Here is a 12794-nt window from a genome sequence, read left to right as displayed (position 1 = left end):
TCTGCCATTATTAATGTGGCAAGTACAAGCAAATGGCCAGGTAGAGACTAAGTCATTCTATATATAGTAATGGATGCGCATTTATTTGCGATTGTGAAAACAAATCCTGCATGAAGGTTTTTGCCAAATAGGGTTTTTTCATAAGCCTTCAATGTTTATTTTCTGAAAATCACACTTAAATGATGAAAGGTCACTTCAAAATAAATAAATGAAAAAATTAAACTAAACCAAGGTTTGCAATAAGCTACTTTGTTTAAATGGAATAATTTAGAAAAAGTTGAGTACATACCACTTGGACTTGCCCATCTTCTCCTATTTGGTGGATCTGAACCTGCTGAGCGTTGGCTAGTGTATAGTGCAGTGCTTGGGGCTGGTTCTGCTGAATCTCATTAGAAGCTGAAACTGAACTCTGTGAACCCTCTGAAAGAGAGACCAAAAAACAGGTTTATTAAACGCGTTGATCTCATGCCAGTGGTCAGGGAACAATGCATTAAGATTTAAAAACTGTAGAAAACAAACACAATCGGTAAGTAGACATAGAACATTTAGAGTTGTGGTCAATGGTTCAATGTCCATATGGAGACCAGTAACGAGTGGTGTCCCTCAGGGATCGGTGTTGGGACCGGTCTTGTTCAACATCTTTGTCGGTGACATGGACAGTGGGATTGAGTGCACCCTCAGCAAGTTTGCTGATGACACCAAGCTGTGTGGTTCGGTTGATATGCTGGAGGGAAGGAATGCCATCTAGAGGGACCTTGACACACTTATGAGGTGCTGCCTCTACGCTGCTCTCGTGAGACCTCACTTGGAGTATTGTGTTCAGTTCTGGTGTCCTCAACATAGAAAGGACATGGTACTGTTAGAACAAGTCCAGAGGAGGGCCACGAGGATGATCAGGGGACTGGAGCACCTCCCATATGAAGACAGGCTGAGAAAGTTGGGGCTGTTCAGCCTGGAGAAGAGAAGGCTGCGTGGAGGCCTCATAGCAGCATTCCAGTATTTGAAGGGGGCCTACAGGGTTGTTGGTGAGGGACTATTTGTTAGGGACTGTGGTGATAGGACAAGGGATAACGGATTGAAACTTAAACAGCAGCGGTTTAGATTGGATATAAGGAAGAAATTCTTTACTGTAAGGGTGGTGAGGTGCTGGAATGGGTTGCCCAGGGAGGTTGTGAATGCTCCATCCCTGGCAGTGTTGAAGGCCAGGCTAGATGAAGCCTTGGGTGATATGGTTTAGTGTGAGGTGTCCCTGGCCATGGCAGGGGGGTTGGAAGTAGATGATCCTAAGGTCCTTTCCAACCCTAACTATTCTATGATTGTATGATTAGTATTCTTACACATTCATTGCTCACCTGTAGATTTGCCTACAGATTCCCAAAGAGTCCACAGGCTACTTTTTCTCTGAGAAAGCATATGTTTAAGAACATCTTTTGAATCCAGATTAAAGATTTTACAACAGTAAAAGTCATATTACAGCAAAACTACACACATCTCCTAATCAGCAGCCCCTACAAAAATGAAGACACCTGGTGTTATCTTCAGGGAACAGGAAAACCATTGCATGATTTCAAGTGGATAACAACTTGCTATTAGAAGCAGATGCATCATAGATTCCTTTCTACATTTTCCAGCTGCAGGGAAAGGATTCTTCTAAATCTAATAGTACATATGCTTTCCTACAGACCAAGACCCCACTAGCAGATAAATGTATCACTAGATTACATATATCACTCCAGCAATCAGGAAGAAATCCTGGGGCTATTGATCAATGACACAGCACATTTAATAAGTTCAAGTAGGTACTGCTAGGAAAAACCTTAAAATGCCCCAGGATGATACTAATATCGTCGTGGTTTAAAACCCCACCTCAGTCTCCCGCAGCACTATACACCCCTTCCCCCCCCCCCCCCCCCCCGCTCCCGGAGGGATGGGGAGGAGAACTGAAGGAATGCAACTACCACGGGTTGAGATAAGAGCAGTTCAGTAACTAAGGTATAACACAATTCACTACTGCTACCACTAATAAAGCAATGATAGAGGAAATAAACAAGGAGAGAGAATACGATACAACCTGCCAAAATGAGCCTGACCCGGAAGAGAGTTAGCTCCCGCCCTTCCCGCCAACTCCCAGTTACCTCCCCGAGCATGACATGATGTGGTATGGAATACCTCCTTGGCTAGCTTGGATCAAGTGACCTATATCTGCTTCCTCCCAGCCTCCCCTCCTTCCCTGGCAGAGCAAGAGACTCACAAAGTCCTTGGACAAAACAAAACATTTCAGCAGTAACTCAAAACATACATGCTATCACAATGTTCTCTGCCCGAAAGTGAAAACACAGCACTGCACCAGCTACCAAGGAGAAAAAAATGACTGCTACTGCTGAACCCAGGACAATCATATAGCAGCACACTAAGATTCTACACCAGTACTAATTTTCTTTTCTTTTTTTTTTTTGAGACATCTTTGAGAATAGGACTGTCAGAAAGGAATTTTAGAATAATGCATTGCTTGAAGAAATACATTTTACATACAGCAATCCTGTAATAAAAGATAAACGTTGAAATTGTTTATGCCACAAAAATACACTGAATGAAATTTCTGAAGCATTAAGTGGTTTACAATTTTTTGAAATTACTTATTGCTCTGACAATGACTTCTATGCTAAAAGATAACGTAAAACACACTGACACATAATATGTAGTTAAATTCAGTACCACAGGGCTTTCAACCTTTCCAATATCAGTAAGTATAATGAAAACATTTAAGAAGCACTAACACTACTTCAATTGTAGATCATTTCCTTGCAAGATTTCATATATTGCTTAAATAAGCACCAAATGGGCCTTGTCCTGCTCAGATATGACTGATGGTTTGATATATTCTGATTTTTAGAATGATTGGGTTTTTGAACCAACACAGCAGGAAGCCATGTGTTATAACTTTTTAATAAATCTGCTTAATACTTTAAGATTCTCAAAAGCCAATCTCTCTCTCACTCTGGAATATACACTTTCATTTCTGGCAAGTCCATAGTTTACTACTGTTTTAGAGACAGACTTCCTTCTCCCTCTTCTTGTGAAAACACACATACGCAGATCTCACTTTCTAGGATCATTAATGCACTGCAACCAGGAGCATGACTGCAATTTGTAGATGAAACAGGATTAGAACCTCATCCTACCAGGAATCCTCTTTAGTACAAGCATCACAAGGTTGGTCAAACCCAAACCACCCCAGGAGATGCTTAGCTTCCACCAAAGGCCCATGATTATTTAACTACAAATGGTTAGCAACACTTAGTACATGGTTACACACCTTGAGAAGCACTGTAGATATACGCATGTTGTTGTCGACGCAGGAGTCCCGGACAACGTGGAGACGATCAATGTGATCAAACAATTGCCAAACCTTACCAGATACAGTGCTCTTCTCACACCCTTACTTCCCTATGCAACAGCCCTGGACACTGAGCTCCAACTGGTCAGCCTAGAGGTTACTATCGTTTACAAAGCTAATGTTTATAACTTGTTATAATTGTGATTAAATACCTTACTCTAAAAATACAGTGGGAAACTACAACTTTGGCAGAGATCATTCTCTGCCCGTTTTCAGTGGAAAATTACAGAGGCCTAACAAGACAATTGACCTTGCTTATGCCTGCCAAGAATCTTCTTACTTTACAGTAATAAGGCTCAGGGTATCGGGATCGCTCACTACATGGCCTTGGCTCTTTAAGAATTCCCACATGTTGTAATAGAGAGGCCTCTCTGACAATGATAAATGTTACTTCTAAAAAAATATGCAAGAATATAAAATCCACTCCAAAACTTCAATTGAGAGAAAAATGGAATTCTCCATTTATCTTTGTTATGCAAAAATATCCACATTTGTAGGTACTACATGAACCTGCTGCAAATATAACTTAAGACCAAAGTAATTTTCAGGTATACGGAAAACCAAATGTCATTATTGCTTTAAGTTTCAATTTCTGTTGGGGTTGGTTTTATTACTGTGGGTTGGGGGATGGTTGTTCGTTTGTTTGTTATTTTACCTGAACCACTGTAAGATGATGATGGTGTTCGCCTTGAAAAGCTTTTCACAGCAAGACTCTGCCCTCGCTGTTTTCGCCTCCAAGCTGTTCGGCATTTAGAGTCTATGCTTTGCTTGATTCTGTACCAGTCAGATTCTGTTATACCAAATTTGTAAAATAGGTGACCTGTAATTAGAAAAATAAAGGGCCAAAAATTAGTATAAATTAATATTTTTCAAGAAAACGCATAGATGGTACACACAGTCACACACACTCACTTTTGTTCACAAGCAAGAACCAATGTTCAAATCTCATTAAGCAAAAGCTTAAGAGGCAGGTATGTGTGCATCAGTAAAATTAAAGAAGCCAGCTTTAAAAGCTGACAGGTGCATTATACTAAGTTTTCCCTTCCACATCCTATACACATAGCACATTCTTGCCAAAGTTCCTATAAAACTATAACACAACTGACACATCAAATTATACAGTGATTCTTGTGCATTGCAAAATAAATATGTGGTTCAAAGAAAAATAATGTTTGGAAATACAGTGAAGACAATCTGGTAAAAGCACAAAGATTATCACAGCAATTATGCCCAAATTATATACTTTCAAACTTTTGGAGCATCTACTGTACAAAACAGGGGGAGAAAGGGTTGGTTCTGTTTAAAAACAGGGCTAATTAGGAAAAAAAAAGTCCATGAAAAAGAGTGTTCCTGAGAAAGTAATCTGCTCTTTCTTAAAGGTCAGAAGTCAGTCAGCAGAAGCAATCCACACAAAACATTAAATTGTAAAGAAATTTAATTAAGAACAAATTTAAGAAGACATTTGTAATATCAAAACCAGACATGAAATAGTCCAGTTAGACACTGCATTCAAAAATCAGCCTCCTAAAAAACAAACAGCATGTCAATAGCTTGCACTCAGGTATTGCTAGGCTGTGCTGCCTCCCATTCTTCATGAACAACAGATTTCTTCAGAAAATTAAAAGGGTTTTTTTTGTTCACACTGTTCACAGACTTGGCAAAGTTTCCTTTGACGCCCTTTATGCTGAGACTGCACAGACTTTCACCCTCTGTTACCGTTACAGTTTGAGAGGTTAGGGAAAGTGTTACCACCAGAAAAATATAACTACCACATGCATAAAATAAAGACATATTTACATTAAGTGTGTAACCCAAAGAGATTTGGTTAACTGTTCCTTCCATTTTCAAATTCAACATAATTTTTTAAATGTACATAAAAACAACAGGTGTCCTATTCCAAATTCAAATGATTAAACTGATGAACAAACTTTTTCTTTAATTAACAAGAATATGATGGATATTATGAAAAGCAAGGACTTCAGATTCTTCCTGCACAGAAACACAAAGAGGGGCAATTATTTGATGGTTTTACTAACAAAATGCATTTTTTTACATAAAGGTCATACATTTGAATAGCATATGGCAAAATCTGCTGTACTAAACAGCAGAGGAAAAAAATAAGCACCTCTGAAGTTATTTCTTAATGATTCAGACTCATTTAGAATAGTTAGGGTTGGAAAGGACTAAGGTCCTAAGATCACCTAGTTCCAATCCCCCTGCCATGGGCAGGGACACCTTGCACTAAAACATGTCACCCAAGACTCCATCCAACCTGGTCTTGAACACTGCCAGAGATGGAGAATTCTTGCACCTTCAGGCTTCAATTCTTCAAACATAATTACACTCATGCTCTGAACATACTGAAACAATTTTTAGGCGTAATTACTCATTTGACAGCAGGGGGTGGGGGGGTGAGGTCCACAACTGGGATGCAGTTTCCCCCTCCATAACTCCAAAGTGTTTAGCATTGGGCAAACGGATGCAGGAAGGGGAGAGCAATATCATCCTCAGACAAGGAAACCTTGGCCCATTACACTTGATGGGATGGCAGAACCTTGGCAACTTCTCCAGCGTCACATGCCTGTGAATCATGTCACCAGATAATTACTTTCCATAACGGTTCTCATCCACAGGCTAAATAGCATCCAAAAAGAGATGGGGGGAGCTGTTAAAAAACTCAGAGAGAGGGAGGATGGAAGGAAAATTCAGCTACCAAACAATTACTCTGTTTTCCATTTTATTTCCACAGTTCCTTTTACTATTACACTCATACCTTTCAAACAGCTATAAATTTATAGACTACTAGGGACTGAAGTGTGCACATGTTGTAACACAAATTGCAGTCAGAGGGTACTGACAGACTCAAATACAACAGAAATCCTATTCTACTACACATACCTAGAGAAGGGTTTACTAAACCTATGTCAGTAACTAGAATAATTTAATGGCAAAATGGAAAAATCAAACACTTTATAGTGTTCACAAAGTCTGATTTTTTCTGGAAATTTTCAATTGTCAGCTTTTAAAGAAAAGAAATGCCCCACTTCCCTAGGTAGAGATGGTTAAAGAGGATTTCTGCAAATAATATTCCATAGAAAAGAGATTATTTTATTATACTCTTCAATTAAGTTATAATATATAAACTTCAAAATTCCATGTTAATCAAATCCCTTTCTAATTGGATACTAAAAACTCAAGTCTATACTAAAGATCACGAGTCTTACCTTACATAACTTTATAATAAAACACAATTGCTAATTTTACAACTGCTTTACAATTAATACCTAGAAATTGTTTACCTACAGTATGAAAATTAAATCTGTCATTAGAAGACAGCAAGGAAATTCAGAAATACCATGAAGAACACAATTAAAAAAGCCAAACATGTTTGAGGAAACACTCCAGATGTGAAAAGCATCCACAAAGCCTGCAGTCTTCAGCATGAGCATGTGATTAGATGATTTAGGGAATAAGGACTATCTTTAGGGACACTAAAAAAAAATGTTTTATCCAGAAGTTGTTCACTCATATTGCATAATTCTCCTGGCTCCAGATGCCATCATGATGTGGGTGTTACATTAATACAAATGTCAGCACATTAAGGAACCAAACTCTAAACACTGTATTTTCATACCTTTTACAAGATAGCTGAAATAGAAGTGAGACTGCAGGCATAAATTTCTGCACACTTAAGCGACAGCAGCCTATCACCATCCCATTCACACTCCCCACAAGCCCAGTAACACCAATATTGCAATTGTCAAGACACCATCTGTCCCAAACTCCGACTACTATAAATTCACCAAGTCCAACAGGGTGGGTTGAAATAACATCTGTCATAGTTTAAGCCCAAACAGTAACTCAGAACCATGCAGCTGCTTGCTCACTCCTCTCCCTCATCCCCCCCCCCCGCTCCCAGAGGGATGGGGAGGAGAATCAAAAGAATGCAAATCCCACAGGTTAAGATAAGAACAGTCCAGTAACTAAAGTATAATACTAAACTACTACTACTACCACCACCAGTAATAATAATAAGGAAAAAACAAGGGGAGAAAATAGAAAACTAAAATGGGAAAAGGAAAATCAATAAACACAAGAGATGCACAATACAACTGCTCACCACCTGCTGACCGATACCCAGCCTGACCAGAGCACAGACCTGTGCCTTCTGGGTAACTCCCCCCAGTTTATCTACTGAGCATGACATGCTGAGGCATGGAATACCCCTTTGGCTAGTTTGAGTCAGGTGTCCTGTCTCTGCTTCCTCCTGGTTTCTTGTGCCCCTCCTCACTGGCAGAGTATGAGACTCAGAAAGTCCTTGATCAGAGTAAGCCTTACTTAGCAAAAACTAAAAACATTGGTGTTATCAGCATTGTTCTCAGACTAAAGTTGAAAACATGGCACTGCACCAGCTACTAAGGAGAAAAATAAGTGCTATAGCTGAACCCAGGACAACATCCTATCACCCACTGCTTCCCTTTTAGAATGAAAATCTCCTTTCTAATATATATTACACTGTTTAGACACATCTACTGATAACAATACTATGCAAATAGAACACTAAACCAGGCAAAAAAGTTTTCTTCAAAATGTCAAATTACTCTGTGTTGAGGAAACAGTTCAGAAGTGACTTGTTTTAAATATCTACCAAACAGCATGAAAAGTCTTTGCATATATAGGCTCATATCTCAACAGATTAAAGTGAAAGAGAATTATTCAGTGCTTCAGTTGTTACAACTTCCTCTGTTGAGCTGAAGCTGAAGATCTGAGCATCTGGTGGATGCAGCAGACGGCTGGAACCACATTTAATTTTCACATTTGCCTCAAGCATACCAGATCAAAGGCCTGCTCCATAAGAGAATTCACCTTTCACACGGGAATGCTAGGAAAATCTTGCTGCTTTGGGTAAAGTATGTGGGCTCCAGTGTTTTGTTTGTTAGGGTTTTTTCAAAAGTTATGAGAAAGCTGTACAACTTCAAAGGCATGAGGTTTCTCTTTCTCCATTCTTGCTCTCTGTGAAACACAGATAGAATGTTTTACATTTTAAAAGATTTAAAGCATTTTGAAACCAAACACTACATCAGAAAAGTAAGCATATTTTGGATGGCTCTATGCAGATCTGGTTGAGATTTCATTCTAGCAATGTACTGTTCCACAAAAGAAACAACAACAAGCTTCCAATTATCACAATATTTAACATCTATTTTTATTTTATTAAAAGATTTTTTATCCATATATTTAACACTTATTAATATTTATTTAAAATATTTTCCTGAATATGTCATTTTTAACAAATTACAGAACCAGAGGGAATAAAATTAAATATTAGTTTAAATGTCCTTGGTCTACAAATTAAAAGGACTCATGCAGGGCTACAGGATCCTACCAGAAGTTTTAAAATAAAATTAATCAGTATCTAGAATCTCCAAATTCCACCGACATACCCTCTTCTAAAGCAGAAAAGCTCCACCGTACCACCTTGCTGCAAAAACAGCCAGTCTATTCTTATCTATTTTACCAAGAGGAGAAATTGGTTTGTTTTGACAAGATACAGCCAAAACCATGCAAATAATGCCATCTAGTGGAACCTCAAATTTACCATTCTGGCAAGAATTGATAGCATGTGTATGTTTGCTCAATCTCCGGCTCCCTCGCAGCACACATCAAGTGCTACAAAAGGTTAGCAGGACTGCAGAACAAGATGTGCTGTGAAATGGAAGCAACTGAAATAATCACTACAAAAATAGAGTATTTTTTATGTTCCTGGCCATACACTGTGATTGAAGCAAGCTCTACATAGTGTGTTATACCAGTGGCTAAAAGGCATTCCCATAGGGGTCTTTTGATCACATTTCTCTGATTGTGACAGAATGTCAACACCTGCATAAATGTAACTGTTTAATAACTGAAGCCTAATTATAAAAAGCATTGTCTAACTCATGAAATGAATCAATCAATTCCATGAGAAAATAATTCTAGACCAAATCATATTTTTCATAATCTAGAACAGAAAAGTTTTCATGTCATGTACAGACTTGCTACAGTTCACAAGTCACATGAGAGGTACTCCACTACGATGATACTGGACAAATGACACACATACACTTCTATTTTTTTACTTCATTTTTAAAAGAAAATGCATTTCTTGCTCTAAAATAAATAAATAAATAAATAAATAACAAAAAAATCCCCACAAAAAGGCACAGCAAATAAAGCAAGATACCTTGAAAAAAATATCTGTTTCATGTCCTCCCAAAATATATTTATTCCTGCAACATTTGGGTCTCCACATTAAAGCAACATTACACACTTCATATAGATATAGCTGTACAGCTAAGAACTGCAGAGGCAGCATTCCACAGAGACTGTACAAGCATTTGCTGCTGAAATAGCTTTTAATGAAAATTAGGACCTAAAGACTCCAACACTTGTTTGACTTACCCAGCCACCAACAATCTCCTTGCAAACTAAATACCTAATATGCTCATAGTAACATGCAATTAGAGGATATCATAGAATCATAGAATAGTTAGGGTTGGAAAGGACCTTAAGATCATCTAGTTCCAACCCCCCTGCCATGGGCAGGGACACCTCCCACTAAACCATATCACCCAAGGCTTCATCCAACCTGGCCTTGGACACCACCAGGGATGGAGCATTCACAACTTCCCTGGGCAACCCGTTCCAGTGCCTCACCACCCTAACAGTAAAGAATTTCTTCCTTATATCCAATCTAAACTTCCCCTGTTTAAGTTTTCAACCTAGTACTGATATTAATCATAGAGGCATGCTCTTAAGCCTTCAGCTAAATTTACTTTTTAGTTTTGCACATTCAAAATGTCAGTGTTCATTTATGACCACAGTCAGCAAGCAAAGTTCTTACTATTTCTTTCACTCACGGGGAGAGACAATCCCACAAGGTTTATCTGTTTTGGAATAGAACATACCTAAGTATATGATGTGTTTATTGTCAAAGGATCAACTTACTGTTTGAAATCAAAGTCTGATACTCAAAGCAAATGGAATCACCTAAATGGAAGCAATAACACTTGATCAAAATAAATGTTTCTGATTTTAAGGAGCCGCTGCCAATAACCACACATCAGGGCATTTTTGATAGCCACAACCTTACAGTGAAGTTGATTAAACAACTGTTTATCTTTTACACAGCAGCACAATGTGATCTGACAGAAGCAGTGGCAGAACCAATGGAAAAAGGAAGGCTGTTGCTTTAACCACCCCCTTCCCAAGACATCTCATTACATAAGCCCTCACCCCAGAGCCTCAGGAGCTTATCTGGATGCCAAACACCACCACACGTCACTCACTTATGAATCAACAATGAAACTTTCTCCCCTTCCAAAGGAGTTTCTGGGCTTGGAAAGGACTAGCATGACAGAAACCTGAACGCTGCAGGAATTTATTTACATTTTACTTGCAGTCAGCTCAAGGCATCTTCTCACTTTGCTCTTTAACCCTTGTGAAATGGAGAAAAGGAGAAAAGAAAAAGTTCAAAACACAGAAAGGAAAAGCTATGCAACTTTCTGGAATTCTGTTTATGAGATTTTGGGAAATCACAGCTCCCCTTGCATGCAGCAATGGTGCTTTCCAAAGGAATGTACATTACTGCTGTGCTGATCAACCTGCTGAGTTGCACTTCCTCTCAAAATATCAGGGATAAAATAGTTGGACATGAAGAATCTTCTAAAACCACACAGCTAAAGTTCAAGTTTGTCATTTATAGGCCTTCAATAGTAAAAAAAAATATTTCTTGTCTGGAGTCCACTGACAGTTCATTAGGATATTTTATTTATGCAGGAACTGAGCCCAAGTGGTACTGGGTTACCACCAGCCTCCTCTACAGATGATGAGTAAAGCATGTTCTGCATTCCTCGGCATTCAGCCCTAAAGGGACACCACTGCTGCACAATGGAGTAACTATTCTGCAGACATTCATAACACTGGAGAAGTTCCATGCATAGAGCCCAAAAAAACCCAACAAAAAACCCACAAAAATCCTGATTAATAAAACAGCGATACAAAGAATCCTCTATTTCACTTGTAGATTCATAACTCGGATGGATCTTCAGTATTGATAAAGACGATCCTTGGACACCACACACAACACATTGATTATAAATGGTCCAATACTTCTTGCTGACATCAGGGTTTGGGGCTTGTTAATACATGAATTTGTAATGCCTTTGAAATCCATGCAGGACTCCCTTGACTTCTTAGGAGAGGAAAAAAAAGAAAAAACCCACAACAAACGCAAAAAAAACCCACTTGTTCAGCTAAGTTCTTATTTGTAGCAGTAACTTTCCCAATGAGCACACTGTTCATACAAGTTAGAGAACACACCCCTTTTTTCATCATACATTCCACAAGCAACATTTAACGTCCCTGAGAACACAGCATAGACTTACCTGTCTGCTTTTAGCTGCCTCTCAAGAAGTGAGGACCAGCACAATTCAGCATGTACTTTAAATAAGTCCAGGTAAAGTGGAAAAGTATTGACAAGATGGAACAACTGTGCACTGACTGGAAAGAGACGGTCCAAATGACCTAATGCATTAGTTTTCTTCTTTCTGTAGAGCCTACGAACTCACAAATAACTGTCAGCACATCATGCACAATCAAGTAACATGCAATCACAGTAGCAACCAACAGGCTAGTAAGCTGATTATATTTATGAGTGGAAAATTAAATTCATCATTTGTATAACATAAGGACAACAAGGGAAATGTGAGAAGGAGAGAGATAACTACAGACCAGTCAGTCTCACCACTGTCCCTGGCAAAATCTTGGGAGCAGATTCTCCTGGAAGGCATGCTAAGGCACATGAAAAAAACAAGGTGGTTGGTGACAGCCAGCATGCCTTCACTAAGGGGAAATCCTGCCTGACCAATTTGGTGGCCTCCTATGATGGGGCTACGGAACTGATGGACAGGGGTAGAGCAGTTTACATCATCTACCTAGACTTCTGCAAAGCATTCGACACTGTCACACGACATCCTTGTCTCTAAATTGGAGAGACATCAATTTGACAGGTGGACCACTCAGTGGATAAAGAAATGGCTGGATGGTCGCACTCAAAGAGTTGTGGTCAATGGTTCAATGTCCGGCTGGAGACCAGTAACGAGTGGTGTCCCTCAGGGATCGGTGTTGGGACCGGTCTTGTTTAACATCTTTGTCGGTGACATGGACAGTGGGATTGAGTGCAACCTCAGGAAGCTTGCCAATGACACCAGGCTGTGTGGTTCAGTTGATAAACTGGAGGGAAGGAATGCCATCCAGAGGGACCTTGACACACTTATGAGGTGGGCTGATGCCAGCTTTACGAAGTTTAATCATGCCAAGTGCAAGGTCCTACACCTGGATCAGAGCAATCCCAGGC

At 39.2% G+C, this 12794-nt stretch overlaps 1 protein-coding gene across 1 annotated transcript in view; it reads right to left on the bottom strand.

Moving 5' to 3' along the window:
* LOC117438289 (protein BANP-like) overlaps positions 1-12794 on the bottom strand; it is a 167044-nt gene that overhangs the window by 68918 nt on the left and 85332 nt on the right. Inside the window, exons 8-9 of the mRNA XM_034073821.1 lie at positions 4053-4217; positions 290-420 (exon numbers count right to left, since the gene is read on the bottom strand). Coding sequence (XP_033929712.1) covers positions 290-420; positions 4053-4217 — 296 coding nt within the window. The remainder of the gene's footprint in view (positions 1-289; positions 421-4052; positions 4218-12794) is intronic.

This window comes from Melopsittacus undulatus (assembly GCF_012275295.1).
Source record: "Melopsittacus undulatus isolate bMelUnd1 chromosome W unlocalized genomic scaffold, bMelUnd1.mat.Z SUPER_W_unloc_5, whole genome shotgun sequence".
NCBI lineage: Eukaryota > Metazoa > Chordata > Aves > Psittaciformes > Psittaculidae > Melopsittacus > Melopsittacus undulatus.
This window is presented reverse-complemented; position numbering and strand designations above follow the sequence as displayed.